Here is a 15,985-nt window from a genome sequence, read left to right on the forward strand (position 1 = left end):
TAGAGCTTTCTTTTGATGGTATTTGATCACCTCTGCAGTTTTTATTTTTTGCGCTATAAACGGAAAAAGACCGAAAATTTTGAAAAAAAATGATATTTTCTACTTTTTGTTATAAAAAAAATCCAATAAACTAAATTTTAGTCATTCATTTAGGCCAAAATGTATTCTTTGGTAAAAAAAAATGTCAATAAGCATATATTTATTGGTTTGCGCAAAAGTTATAGCGTCTACAAACTAGGGTACATTTTCTGTAATTTACACAGCTTTTAGTTTATGACTGCCTATGTCATTTCTTGAGGTGCTAAAATGGCAGGGCAGTACAAAACCCCCCCAAATGACCCCATTTTGGAAAGTAGACACCCCAAGGAAATTGCTGAGAGGCATGTTGAACCCATTGAATATTTTTTTTTTTTTGTCCCAAGTGATTGAATAAGGACAAAAAAAAAAAAAAAAAAATTTACAAAAAGTTGTCACTAAATGATATATTGCTCACACAGGCCATGGGCCTATGTGGAATTGCACCCCAAAATACATTCAGCTGCTTCTCCTGAGTATGGGGATACCACATGTGTGGCACTTTTTGGGAGCTTAGCCGCGTACGGGGCCCCGAAAACCAAGCACCGCCTTCAGGATTTCTAAGGGTGTAAATTTTTGATTTCACTCTTCACTGCCTATCGCAGTTTCGGAGGCCATGGAATGCCCAGGTGGCACAAAACCCCCCAAATGACCCCATTTTGGAAAGTAGACACCCCAAGCTATTTGCTGAGAGGCATATTGAGTCCATGGAATATTTTATATTTTGACACAAGTTGCGGGAAAGTGACACTTTTTTTTTTTTTTTTTTGCACAAAGTTGTCACTAAATGATATATTGCTCACACAGGCCATGGGCATATGTGGAATTGCACCCCAAAATACATTTAGCTGCTTCTCCTGAGTTTGGGGATACCACATGTGTGGGACTTTTTGGGAGCCTAGCCGCGTACGGGGCCCCGAAAACCAAGCACCGCCTTCAGGATTTCTAAGGGTGAAAATTTTTGATTTCACTCTTCACTGCCTATCGCAGTTTCGGAGGCCATGGAATGCCCAGGTGGCACAAAACCCCCCCAAATGACCCCATTTTGGAAAGTAGACACCCCAAGCTATTTGCTGAGAGGCATGGTGAGTATTTTGCAGCTCTCATTTGTTTTTGAAAATGAAGAAAGACAAGAAAACTTTTTTTTTTTTTTTTTTCTTTTTTCAATTTTCAAAACTTTGTGACAAAAAGTGAGGTCTGCAAAATACTCACTATACCTCTCAGCAAATAGCTTGGGGTGTCTACTTTCCAAAATGGGGTCATTTGGGGGGGTTTTGTGCCACCTGGGCTTTCCATGGCCTCCGAAACTGTGATAGGCAGTGAAGAGTGAAATCAAAAATTCACGCCCTTAGAAAGCCTGAAGGCGGTGCTTGGTTTTCGGGGTCCCATACGCGGCTAGGCTCCCAAAAAGTCTCACACATGTGGTATCCCCGTACTCAGGAGAAGCAGCAGAATGTATTTTGGGGTGTAATTTCACATATTCCCATGGCATGTTTGAGCAATATATCATTTAGTGACAACTTTGTGCAAAAAAAAAAAAAAAAAAAATTTGTCTCTTTCCCGCAACTTGTGTCGCAATATAAAATATTCCATGGGCTCGACATGCCTCTCAGCAAATAGCTTGGGGTGTCTACTTTCCAAAATGGGGTCATTTGGGGGGGTTTTGAACTGTCCTGGCATTTTATGCACAACATTTAGAAGCTTATGTCACACATCACCAACTCTTCTAACCACTTGAAGACAAAGCCCTTTCTAACACTTTTTGTTTACATGAAAAAGTTATTTTTTTTTTTGAAAAAAAATTACTTTGAACCCCCAAACATTTATATATTTTTTTTTAAAGCAAATGCCCTACATATTAAAATGGTGGGTGTTTCATTTTTTTTTTTCACACAGTATTTGCGCAGCGATTTTTCAAACGCATTTTTTGGGGAAAAAACACACTTTTTTTTTAAATTTTAATGCACTAAAACACACTATATTGCCCAAATGTTTGATGAAATAAAAAAGATGATCTTAGGCCGAGTACATGGATACCAAACATGACATGCTTTAAAATTGCGCACAAACGTGCAGTGGCAACAAAATAAATACATTTTTAAAAGCCTTTAAAAGCCTTTACAGGTTACCACTTTAGATTTACAGAGGAGGTCTACTGCAAAAATTACTGGCCTCAATCTGACCTTCGCGGCGATACCTCACATGCATGGTGCAATTGCTGTTTACGTTTGACGACAGACCGCCGCTTGCGTTCGCCTTAGCGCGAGAGCAGGGGGGCGACAGGGGTGCTTTTTTTTTTTTTTTTTTTTTTTTTTTTTTTCTTTATTATTTTTTTGCTTTTTTATCTTATTTTTAAACTGTTCCTTTCATTTTTTTTTTTTTTTAATCATTTTTATTGTTATCTCGGGGAATGTAAATATCCCCTATGATAGCAATAGGTAGTGACAGGTACTCTTTTTTGAAAAAATTGGGGTCTATTAGACCCTAGATCTCTCCTCTGCCCTCAAAGCATCTGATGACACCAAGATCGGTGTGATAAAATGCTTCCCCAATTTCCCAATGGCGCTATTTACATCTGGCGAAATCTAAGTCATAAAATGCTTGTAGCTTCCGGTTTCTTAGGCCATAGAGATGTTTGGAGCCACTCTGGTCTCTGATCAGCTCTATGGTCAGCTGGCTGAATCACCGGCTGCATTCTCAGGTTCCCTGTTGAGACAGGAGAGCCAGAGAAAAACACGGAAGACGGTGGGGGGGGGGGCATTCCCTCCCACGGCTTGTAAAAGCAGTCTAGAGGCTAATTAGCCACTAGGATTGCTTTTACATGAAAGCCGACCGCTGGCTGAAAAGAATGATACCTAAACCTGCAGGCATCATTCTGGTATAACCATTCAAAGTCGTGAATGGCGTACCTGAAGACAAAAAAATGGTTAACAATAAAGCACAGTAAACGGTAAAGTATAAAAAATTGCATACCTGAAAAGCAAACATGATAAAACATAATAACAATAAAACATTGCAGAATAGAATACAGTAAAAAAGAGCAGAACAAGAGAGAGAGAATAGAGAGAGAGAGAACAATAAAACGACAACTATTTTTTTTTTATTTTATATATTTTTTTTTTTACACTTTTTTTTGTAACTAACTTTTATAACGGTAACCGGTTCCAGGTTCGGATCTCTCAAAATGCGATGGCATCTTGGGAGACCCTGTGAAAGTGTGCCTAGTCTGTGCAATGCTGTACCCTACGCTAATACTCAACTAATGAATGGTAGCGTTCAAAACATTCACCAATGCAAAGACCAGGATTGTCAGGACAGGAGGGACAATAATAGCAGGTGTCACGCCTATATCCGCGCTTGCTGCAGACACGACATCTTTTTTGGGGGTTCGTTGGGTAGGGGTACTCGGGAGGACATAAAGAAAATGCCTCTCATGCAGCCGACTGCATTTGGTTGGGGATGTGAATGGGGGAAGTACGGGCGCTGCAGAAGTGGTGGGTCCCCAATTAGGATTGGCGAATGCAGCAGGAAGGGCACGACGGGCCTGTGTTTGTCTTTTTGGTGGCAGCGGGACACTACTTGTGCTTGCCACCTCACCAGCTTGAACTGCACTTATGGGACTCGCCACGTCACCAAGTGTTACTGCAGTGCTGGTTTGACTACGACCAGGGTGTACTAGGCCGCTGGCGCTTGCCAGTTCAATAAAAAGCTACCAAAAAAACTGTTAGCGATCGCAGGGATCAGGCCTGATTTTGCGAACACTGCAGTTATGCGTTTAGTGTTTTGTAAGTGACAGTGATCGATCGATACTGCACTTGGGTGGGCTGGGCTGGGCGGAGGGGCAAAATGCAGGTGCTAGCAGGTATCTGGGCTGATCCCGCTAACACTGTGTTTTTGGGAACCCTAAACTGCTGGGGACGCTAGTATAGATCTGATCGGATCAGATATTGATCCGTTCAGATACTATACCACTAAGGGAGGTGTACGGTGCGTGCGTGGGTGTTAGCGGTACTGGCGCTAATCTGACGCTGCTTGGGGCTGGTGCTTGCCAGTTCACCAAAATACTACCAAAAAAACTGTTAGCGATCGCAGGGATCAGGCCTGACTCTGCGAACGCTGCAGTTATGCGTTTAGTGTTTTGTAAGTGACAGTGATCGATCGATACTGCACTTGGGTGGGCCGGGCGGAGGGGCAAAATGTAGGTGCTAGCAGGTATCTGGGCTGATCCCGCTAACACTGTGTTTTTGGGAACCCTAAACTGCTGGGGACGCTAGTATAGATCTGATCGGATCAGATACTATACCACTAAGGGAGGCGTATGCTGCGTGCGTGGGTGTTAGCGGTACTGGCGCTAATCTGACGCTGCCTGGGGCGACGCATATCACCGCCGGGCGATCAGGGGGCTAAACCTTTATTCGGTAATAAACGGTGGGTGCCCTGACACTAAAAAAAATAAACAAACTAACCAGCGTCACCCGTAACACTTATACGGTGATCAGTGGTGAAAGGGTTAACTAGGGGGCCATCAAGGGGTTAAAACATTTATTAGGTAGTATATGGGGGTCCCTGTCGCTATAAAACGCTGACGGCGAACCTAAATATTTAGGTCCCTAACTAGCGTCACCAGCGACACTGGTAAAAAAAAAAAAAAAAAATCTTCATTTTGCAAAGAATTCTGGGAAAAAATTACACCTTAAAAAAAATTCACAATGCTACTTAATACCTACTTTCTTAAAAGGGGTCATTTGGGGGTATTTGTACTTTCCTGACTTGTTAGTGCCTCAAGAAATGAGATGGGCCTTCAGTATATCAGGTGTGATCAGATTTGATCAATCTTCAGTGATTGGCACCATAGTTTGTAGACTCTAACTTTATAACTTCACAAAGACCAAATACAGTAATTTACACTAATTTGGGTTATTCTTACCAAAGATATGTGGCAGTATAAATTTTGGCCAAAAATTATGAAGAAAAATTACTAATTTGCAAAATTTTATGACCAAAACAAAGAAAAAGGCATTATTTTCACAAAATTTACGGTCTTTTTTTATTTATAGCACAAAAAATAAAAAACCACTAGTGATTAAATACCACCAAAAGAAACCTCCTATTTGTGTAAAAAAATAAAAAATAAAAAAATAAAAAAAGACGCAGCTCTAATCACAGGCAGTGAGACATTTCCCGATCTCTGCAGCCGCGCATCGAGGCAATGTCTCACTGCTTGTGATTAGCGCTCCGCAGTGCCGACATCCTGGTGGGCTCTGCACGTGCTGTTTGCGAGCACGGCTAAGCTTATCCTTAACCACTTCAATACAGGGCACTTATACACCTTCCTGCCCAGACCAATTTTCAGCTTTCAGTGCTGTCGCAGTTTGAATGACAATTCAGTCGTCCGAGAAGAAGCTACGCTATCGGCAATAGCGAAACGCGTTGACGTCATCAACGCCGACACGCCGCGGGCGCCGGGCATAGTGTGTGTGTGTGTGTGAGATCAGGAGACGAGACGAAGTGTCAGGTAGCTGCTGCCAGCTGACCGCTCCGACCAGCCCATCCCACTGACGTTAACCCGGCATCCGCACCAATCTGATTTCCTCTACCAACTGGCGGTGGACTCAAGCCCCTAGGAGGAATACCAGGAGCCGGAGGACTTCCATCAGCAGGTGGCTATTACAGCAGCGATCTGACTAGGAGGTAGTGACCGCGGTTTCACAATCCACGATCCCGCCGTCCCTCCAGCTGATGCTGTCTGCATCGGAGCTGCATCCTCTCACCAGCACTCCTTCTCACCAGGTGGGCAGTATTTTTGAATGAACAATCCAGAGCGGATCTTAGAGGACAACTGATGCAACAAATGGTAAAGTCTAATACCTCTATTCATCTGAGTCAAGTTTGGTAGATTTCCTATCCTTATATATTTGAGAATACTCTCTATACTTACTATACTAATATTAATGACTTTTACCTAAACTGCTCAAAGGACAATCATTCCTTTACCGCATCTTATTTAACCAACCCTCTCATAAATATGCCCAGGATCTGATCATCATCATGTGGACTTCTACTGCTTTCTAATTTTTACCAAGAGCTTTGTAATTTCAGTGCTTAGCACTTCTAGTGAAGCCGGCAGTAGTTAATAACCACCCAACTTGTTCCCCCACCACCATTCCCACCTATCCCCAAAAGGATTTTTCTTGCTGTATTTTTTGGCCAATTGTGAACACTAACACCATAATAACAGATACTAAATTGGTGACATAAATTTGATCACCCGTTACCAGCCAGCTACTAGCAAAATCCTTACGGCGTCCGGGCGCTGTCATCCGTTGTATGTATTGTTTTTGTTTTGTTTAGTGCGTTTTTTGTTTGTTGTGTCAGGCCTATTACCAAACTATAGTCGCAGTAATAGGGCCCTTTTGGTCCTACTGCGTTTAACTTATCAACGTTTTAATTAAGTGTGTTGCCTAATGTTTAATGTTTTTTAACTATCCAAATAAAGTGAATTATTTAACTTTCTGGCAACTCAGCCAACTAGTGATTGATTATCAGGAAGCTTTGCTAAGGTAACCCCTTACCCAGACACTAGCACTGGGTGCTCTTTTTCTTTTTCGTACTAATATGGTTACAGCATTAGTTCATCACGAACTTTGTGGCCACCCTAATCTGGCCACTTCATAATGCTCCTTGTCCCCTTCCCCTTACCCTTTCCCCAGTTTAATTCAATTGCGCGGTCATACAATACTGTACCCAAACTAAGTTTTTATCATTTTGTTCCCACAAATAGAGCTTTCTTTTGCTTTTGTTTCTGTTATAAAATTTTGTAAATAAGTAAGTTTTCTCTTTCACTGATGGGCACTGATAAGACGGCACTGACGATGGCCACTGATAGGCGGCACTGATGGGTGGCACTGATAGGCGGCACTGATGGGCACTCATGGGTGACACAGGTGGGCACTGAAAGGCTGCAAAGATGGGTTTTTATGGGTGGCACTGATAGGCGGCACTGATGGGCACTGATAGGCATCCCTGGTGGCACTGGCAGTGGTAAGCATTGTGAGTGGGCGCTGATTGGCAGCTGCCTGGATTAGTATTTCCCTGGGGGTCTAGGGGGGGGCATACCTGGTGGTCCAGTGTGGATGACCATCCTGGTGGTCCTGGGTGGCATGATGGTGGTCCTGGGCGGGACTCGAGGGGGGCTGTGCTGATAAACAATCAGCACAGACCTCCCCTGTCAGGAGAGCAGCTGATCGGCTCTCCTCTACTCGCGTCTGTCAGACGCGAGTGAGGAAAAACCGATCACCGTCTCTTCCTATTTACATCGTGATCAGCCGTGATTGGACACGGCTGATCACGTGATAAAGAGTCTCCATCAGAGACTTTTTACCTAGATCGGAGTTGAGGTGTGTCAGATTGACACACCGCAACAACGATCGCCGCAATGCGCCCCCCTGGGGACGTCATATAACGCCCAGTCAGGATATTGAAACCACTTTGCCGCCGTCTTTCTGCTATATGGCGGGCGGCAAGTGGTTTATTACCATTAGAGTGAAGTGGAAATGTGTGTCAATTGTGTTAGGTGAAAAGATTAGACACTGTAGATTATTTATACTGTTTGAGGATGTTTGTGATGAGGGGTGTGGCTGTTACTCAGCTATGCTTCCATAGAGCACTGAAGCATTAGTACCCAAATAATTTTTATGTGGTTTTTCTATTTGGCGGAGAAGAAGAGTTAAAAAAAAAAAAAAACCTGTGACACCTATAAAAGAAGTGAGGGGTGAATTTTCCATTAAAAAAGACAGGACTGACGGCAACTTAAACATTGTCACATTCTAAAGCCTCGTACACACGCTTTTGGTTTTCGGATGACAGAACGTCCGATTTTTGTGGCATGCTAGTCTCTTGTCAAAAGTGAAGAGGTTACTAACAGTACGAGAATTTTCGTTTGACAGAATACAACGTCAGAAGTGACGTAACGTGTTGAATAGTTTTGTATGTATTTTTTTTTGTTTCTGAGCATGCGCAGTCTTGAGCTTACAATTTTTTTTGTACGAAAACCGTACAAATGAAACGAAAATCAGATGTTAAGTTCACATCCAACAAAAATTTTATAGTCTGCACATCCAGCTTCTGACGAAAAAGTGAAATCCGGCTGTCGAAAGCACCTTACTAACGGTAAGAATTGCAATTGACGCCCAAAAATCAAAGCGTGTGTACGGGCCTTAAGATCCCATACACACTATTAGATTTTCTGCAGATTTTTGTCTTCAATTACCAAAACCATGTAGTGCAAGGGCCTGCCGGATTGCATACAAACCAACAAATAAGGTTTGACCTCATATTATATATTTTGGTAAATCTGACGATAAAAGTCTGCAGAAAATCTAATAGTAGTGTGTATGGGGTTAAACTCTTCCTCACTCTACTAAAATGTTAGAAATCTTTCCAACAAGAAAAAATACAGATTATTTCCTGTACTAAAAGAACATAAGCGGAAATCTCTTTACCAAGGACACAGACAGCAATGAAAACTTTAGAGAGGCTGTAACCCTCCATTCTCTATCCCCCCCCCCAAAAACGTATCTTTGTGGATTTGAAAAAGTAAGAGGCTGTCATGCTCTGCACTATGGTTAGCATGACCTGAATAAGCCATTTTATAAGGAGAATTAAAAGCAAACATTTCACTTTAAATACACAATTTTTTGACAGACATCACAAGCTTTGATTTACCCCTGAGCTTTTTTTTATTTTATGCCTAGTTAGGTTAAGTCAGATATTGGTCATGATTCCTTTTATGTGGTAGGTTAAAAAAAGAAAATTACAAGTTTATGCCTTCTAATTTTCAATAACTGTAATTTGTACCAATGTGGTGTTTATGAGCAAGCTCTGATTCTGATAATTTTGTATGCATATTTATTGTTTCTGCATACAGGGATAATCATTGAATACATTTATTAGGGGTTAACTTTAGGGCTAGTTTTGAGAGTGCAGAAGGAGACAGTCTCTTGCTCTTTCGCTTCGTGCAACCAGATAGTTTTTCTTTTAATTTGATGAGAAACACAGATACTCGCCGTTAGATGTTATGTGCAGAATGTATACATCTGCATTTCCTTAAAGTGCTAGTGTTTTAAATAAATAGTATGTCTGAAGCATGCTAAAAAAAAAACAGAACCTTAATCACCCAAGAACAAAGTGCACACAGAATAAATTATTGTTGTTGTTTGATAAAAAAAAGTGGTATGTATGTTTGTTTTTGTTTTGTTTTTTTTGGGACAATTTCTGCATGTGTCTACTATCAGCCAGTGGTTTCTGTTTGATAAGATATCAGATAAAGATTTGATAAGATATCAGATAAAGATTTGATAAGATATCAGATAAAGTTTGAGGACAGAGGGTCCCCTATGTGTACCTGAGCTGGTCTAGAGATCTGACACACTCAAAGGGGAACCCAGAAGTGTTCAGCTCTGTTGCAGGTGAGATTGGTGAATGTGAATTCACAAATTTCCTAATGCTTGGCCAGTAGCAGTGGTAGAAAAACTTTTATTCAGCACTCTGGTTGACAACTTTGCTTCCTACTCCCAACTCTTACCACCTGCATGAAGTGTGCCCTTGCCTGAGGTGCTCACTGCTGTGGTTTTCAGAGATTCACATCCAAAGAAAGCAAATGTAGTCCTCCTTCCCCAGCTCAGCCCTGCACCACAAGCAGGGGGGAAAGAGCTTGGGAAAGATGGGCAGGAGGTGGGAGAATTTGTGGGAGAGGTAAGGAGTGCATCATAACAGCCCTAGCATAGATTTAAAAAAAAAAAAAAACTAGCCATAGTGTATATGTGGCTGTATTTCTGGCTTTAGTGAATGTATAGGTGTAAGAAGTGTTTTCTAATAATGGTACTACTGCATGTTTGTACATTTCTGCAGCACTGTGCTGCCCTCTGCAGTCCTATAACCATAATGTAAACTACAACAGTGATCGTGAAAGCGATTGTCTACCTAATTTGTGAATATCGCACTTCTGATCTTACTTCTCACCCTAAATTATTGCTCAATACTTGATTATTAACTGATGTCCTAGTCCTTCTTTCTGCACAACGATATTTTGATTTGCTCAAACATATTTCCCACTTGTGTTCTGCAGTATTGGAGAGAGGACTTCTAAAAACTTTGCAAAAGCTTGACGACTACCTGAATTCACCACTACCTGATGAAATAGATGAGAACAGTATGGAGGACCTTACAGTTTCTAGCCGTAAATTCTTGGATGGTGAGGAAATGACCTTGGCTGACTGCAACCTCTTGCCAAAGCTTCACATAGTCAAGGTATGAGAAGAAAATATTGATGAAATTTCAGTAATGCATAGAAGTCTTAGTATGTTTGACTTCTTTCAATTTTGTTCTCGCCTCTTTTGTAGGTGGTGACCAAAAAGTACAGAAACTTCGACCTCCCAAAATCCATGACCGGAATTTGGAGATACCTGACAAATGCATACAGCAGAGACGAATTTAACAACACCTGTCCAGAGGATAGAGAGATAGAAATTGCGTATGCAGATGTAGCCAAAAGGCTCACCAAGTGAACTGTATTTTAAAAACCAGACGAGGCCTTAATTTACAACAGATATTTCTAGGGCAGAATTCCATTTTTTTTATGTCCTCACAAAAATGTATTTGGTGTTTTCCATAAATTTAATCCCAATCCAAAATGAGGCACACGTTAAGCCCATAATGTTTTCGTATAAAGTTATTGTTTTGGAATCTATATATTGGGTCACATAAGTAAACATGGTTGCTAAATAATGCAGTGTTAGAATAATTTACATAAGACATATTTTTTTTCACTTCATGCAAACTATTAATGACCTGATAAGGGTTCAGTGGTTTGGTTTGTTTTTTTTTTTGTTTTTTTGTCCTTTTCTTCCCTTTGAATTTGGTTTCCGTCCATCAGGGTGAGACACTGTGCCATAAGTTTCTTCCCATGATGTGCCATGCTCTGTATTGCTGCAGACATTTTTATATGGTACATAACTAAAGAAACAAGACCATTAATAGGAAAACATTTATTTAACTAAAGTTACCCATCCATTTTTTTACCTTTTTATAGTTATGGCATGCTTGCTGTTTTTCAGCCAGAGCTTTGCTGCCCAGCATGATTTGTCTGATTTATCTGCAAAGTTTAACAAGGTCTTTACAGATGCTTTTTCAGCTTGTCTGGTGAAGATAAAAAGAATTAGTGGTTCTTAATTTGACAGCTGTTTTGAGAACAAGTTCTTTCTTATGGTTATGGTACAGAGAAGGCTAAGCAGCTGTTCAAGGGGTTATGTCATTATTGTGCCACACAGGCAGCAAAAGGCTAAATCATCTCATTTAAATGTGGAAAAGAAGTAGGAGATTCCCTGATCTTTTTAGATACAGTATTCATCAGTTTGGGGAGAGAACCTCTTATTTGAAAGGGCTGTGGGCATACAAATCTCTTGGCTGAAATACTGTTACATGACACATATCCTTTAAAATTTGAAGGAGATGGATATTGGAAATAAAAAAGCAGCATTGTTATCGAAATATCTCCAGCACATAGATTTTATATATATATATATATATATATATATATATATATATATATATATATATATATATATATATATTCGTTGGTGACAAGCAGACACCAACTTAACATTGAGAGCAAGAAGGAGTAGGCTGATAGCAAAACAAACTCTTACTAGGACAGTATCTTATGTCAAACAATGATGACCTCCACATACTGAACTCCACAGATGGCTTGACTGTTATTTGTTAAATCTAGCCACAGATGCTTGAGTGTTTGAATCTAGCCACAGATGCTTTTGGCAATACAGCTATACATCTTTAACATAAATCCATCATACATTGATAATTATAAGTAATGCCTCTGTCACTAATAGGGTGTTACCTGTCACATGGCTGATTTTGTGTGCATCAGTTTAACAGCTTTCTATGACATATCCTGTGTGCTGTCAAAATATGAGTGATCATCGTTGATCAATTTGGAAGTAAATGCATTGTGGTTGATTTACTAAAGGAGTATATGCTGTTTATCTAGCAATGTGTGATACCACAATAATTTGTATTGTGGTCTCAAATTACATGGAAATGCAGTACAGACACTAAGGTGGCTTCTCAATTATGACACTATTTTCAAAATGAGAACATCTCATCTTTTTCCTGTCCACATAGCGACTTGTAGCAGTACACAGAATCTTTCACTACAATGTATGTTCTCAATAAACCAATCGTGTGTATCCTGTTTTAAAGTGAATGTAAAAACAAAACTATATTTTGTTTTAAATAGACTACAGAGGAGATGAAACGCCTGTCAGGTGTTTATCTGTGTCCCCGCTGTGGAGATTCACCTTTTGTTCTGTTGACCATTATCTCTGATAATAAAAAGGGCTTGTTCATACCAGCCCCCTTGCTAAAATGCATGTGGGCTGGTGTCCGTTGAAAGGAGCAGTGTTTTGCAACCCAAGACATTGTTTACCCCCCTATAAATGTTGTTGAATAACACTTAATTCAAATCTGTGCACCGCAGTTAATTGCAGAGCAGTGAGCTGTGCTGTTTACCCACCTTCAATGTGGGGTGAACAGGGCAACATACAATACAGGTTTTTTTCTATGTGCCCTTGCATTAATCTATGCAGATGGAGCCGAGATAGTATGAATGACCCCAAAGTAATTAGAAATCCCAAATTTTAAATTGCCACAGGAACAAAGGTGAATGGAAATGGGCAAGCTGGTCTGGTCTAAGAGTGGATATTGCCCTGGTTCGGAGAGATCGCCTTTTTCTTTCTTACTGTTGGACAGAAAGTAAAAGGAAATTTTTCTGATGGGGCACAGACAGAAAAAAACCCAACCTACTACTCAGCCATTCCCTACTCTATCCAAAACTAAAAAAACAATAAAAAAAAAAAAAACACATTTGGACTTTGCATTAACTTTGATTACATGAGACACTTTGCTGAGTTCTACAAGACAGAAACTCTTTAATGTTTGCCTCTAGTGCTAGAACTGTCCACCTGAAACGGTAATGGAATTTGTATAGTAACATATTAGACATTACAAATATTTTTTTTAAATTATGCAGGACATTGCATAGCCTTCAATTGCCATGTGTTTGCCATTACATCGGACATGCTTTAAGAAATGGAAATGTCTTCCATATTGTAGTTCTTAACTTGTAGATTTACATTGTCCTTTTAGATATCTTTCTTTTCTGCCTTGAGCATAACTCAGCAAAATTTAACATGTATTAAATGTAGTTTGGTCAGGAAAATTAAATTAAAATCCAAGGGTTTGGCTTTTGTTTCTACTCAGTCATATAGTAATGACTACCACCAATAAGGTCATTTCCATTATGCCAAATTCGCCATTATGTAAGTTAACAGCAGCATACGCTATTCATTCTGTTGAGGCACTTTTTTGACTGTTATAATTTACCTGATTTTTGCACATTGTTTGTTAACATCTAATTAGTAATTACTACTTTTATAGCTATGGTCAGATCATTGTACCTAAAGGGCATGTCAACTTAAGAACCCCCCTTTAAATATTGGTATTGATATAATGTCAATATGAATCATTTACCAGAAAACCATTCATAAAGTTTCTTGGCTGTCACCAGTTTATCTTGTCTTTTTTTGCAAACTTTTCCCATTTGTATCAGACTATCTGTAAATCAGTAGGAGTCCCCCGTATCTTTAGGGATTTCAAAGGCGTTTTTGGGATATTGCCTTAAAGTGGCCTTCACTCTGGTACTTTAAAAATCTGACTTTATTTGAACTGATATTTTTACCAGTATGTTACCTTATTATTCTTTCAAGTCACAGTGAGACTTCTGTTTCACATCATTTTAACAATTAACACTTCTAGTATTGTTTGATAAAACACTGTTTTCTAACCAATGTACATTTTTATGGTATAGTTAAAAAAAAAAATATGAACAGATAAATGAATCACTTGTACATAGGAGTATTTTTTTTTTCTACTTTTTTATTCCAGAAATTTTATTTTACAGGAACATTTCCTAATTTAATTTGTTGTGTCAGTTTTAATACAACGTTACTGTCCTTGCAACTGCTGGGTTGCAGTCCAGATCTAGAAAAAGTATTCTGTTTGTTTTTAAAGAGTTTTTTCCAAGCTGACCTAAAATGCGACTAGAGTAGGCAAGGGATTTTATGGTACAGTTGGTTAGGACTGAAAACCAGGAACACTTCCGAGATATGGAGCTGTCACTTAAAATCAGGGACCTTTGATACAACAGACCAGTTAAAGTGTCATTATTATGGCTGAGCTGTAATATGAGTCATCCCGTATGTTTGCTCCAGTTCTAGTCTGTTGCTAGCCATACATTAGGCATTTTCATCCACCAGCTTGCAATTGCGTAGATTGTCAAATGCAACTTACAACCAAAATACAACAATGTAAATTGTTGCAGTTAGGTCACCATGATAGATTTTGTGGTTGGCATTAGTGTATAGCTATTTAAGGACCACTCACAAGTACTGGTCCAACGTTAATTTACTCTGGAAAATCTCCCAATCAATGTTCTAACCTGTTATGTACTTATTGCTGGAAAGCTATAAGCTTCTTGTTGGTTACATAGATTATATACATATGGCATATTTTTTTGTTTTTTTATTCTATTTTCACCAAGGAAGCAGAAGACATTTAATGCATGAAGGTGGCTGATCCAAGAATATGGAGTGTGTGAAAATTGCTATACATCGCAAATGGCACAGTTTAACCCCCATTAATATCTTCATCACCCACATTTCACAGTGCTTCCTGAGGGGTTATGTTTTATGCAAAAAGTAGCTTTTCCCCAGGTCAGCAATTGCGTACTAATACATTTTTTTTAATTTTGTAACCAGCAACCCAAAGTAGGTTTGATATGTAAAAAAAAAAAACTGTAAACACATTGCTTACATTTTTATGTCTGGCTGATTAATAAAGTTGTTTTGTTTTTAATTTTACTTGTAGTATTTGTCTTGAGAAAGCTCTGCTCATTCTCTATACTGTATATCATAAATAAGAGGTTCTGCCACATCTCTATATATTTATAGAAAGAAGGTCTCCCGTATATGGTGGTACTTTAAAGGTTCAGAGAGTAAAAAAACTCATACACAAAAAAACATGGGGTACATGATAGAACATCACATTATTATACATATCATTCTCTATATACAGTTGTGCTCATAAGTTTGCATACCCTGGCAGAATTTATGATTTCTTGGCCATTTTTCAGAGAATATGAATGATGACAGTTTTCTTTCACTCATAGTTAGTGTTTGGCTGAAGCCGTTTATTATCAGTCGACTGTTTACTCTATTTGAATCATAATGGCAACAGAAACTACCCAAATGACCCTGATCAAAAGTTTACACACCCCAGTTCTTAATACCATGTATTGCCCCCTTTAACATCAATGACAGCTTGAAGTCTTTTGTGGTATTTGTGGATGAGGCTCTTTATCTTCTCAGATGGTAAAGCTGCCCATTCCCCTTGGCAAAAAGCCTCTAGTTCCTGTAAATTCTTGGGCTGTCTTGCATGAACTGTACGTTTGAGATCTCCTCCCCAGAGTGGCTCAATGATATTGAGGTCAGGAGACTGAGATAGCCACTCCAGAACCTTCACTTTATTCTGCCGAAACCAATGACAGGTCAACTTGGCCTTGTGTTTTGGATCATTGTCATGTACGTCCCATGTGCAGCTTCCTGGCTGATGAATGCAAATGTTCCTCCAGTATTTTTTGATAATATACTGCATTCATCTTGCCATAAATTTTGACCAAATTTCTTGTGCCTTTTGTACATCCCCAAAATATCAGCGACCCACCACTGTAGGAATGGTGTACCTTTCATCATAGGCCTTGTTGAATCCTCTCCAAATG

The 15,985-nt window shown here is 39.5% G+C and overlaps 1 protein-coding gene across 1 annotated transcript in view; it reads left to right on the forward strand.

Moving 5' to 3' along the window:
* The window catches only part of CLIC4 (chloride intracellular channel 4), a 138,598-nt gene extending 127,738 nt beyond the window's left edge, over window positions 1–10,860 (forward strand). Inside the window, exons 5-6 of the mRNA XM_073615472.1 lie at window positions 10,202–10,383; window positions 10,476–10,860. Coding sequence (XP_073471573.1) covers window positions 10,202–10,383; window positions 10,476–10,640 — 347 coding nt within the window. The 3' untranslated portion in view covers window positions 10,641–10,860. The remainder of the gene's footprint in view (window positions 1–10,201; window positions 10,384–10,475) is intronic.
* Window positions 10,861–15,985: the final 5,125 nt, after the last annotated feature.

This window comes from Aquarana catesbeiana, linkage group LG02 (assembly GCF_042186555.1).
Source record: "Aquarana catesbeiana isolate 2022-GZ linkage group LG02, ASM4218655v1, whole genome shotgun sequence".
Taxonomy (NCBI): Eukaryota; Metazoa; Chordata; class Amphibia; order Anura; family Ranidae; genus Aquarana; species Aquarana catesbeiana.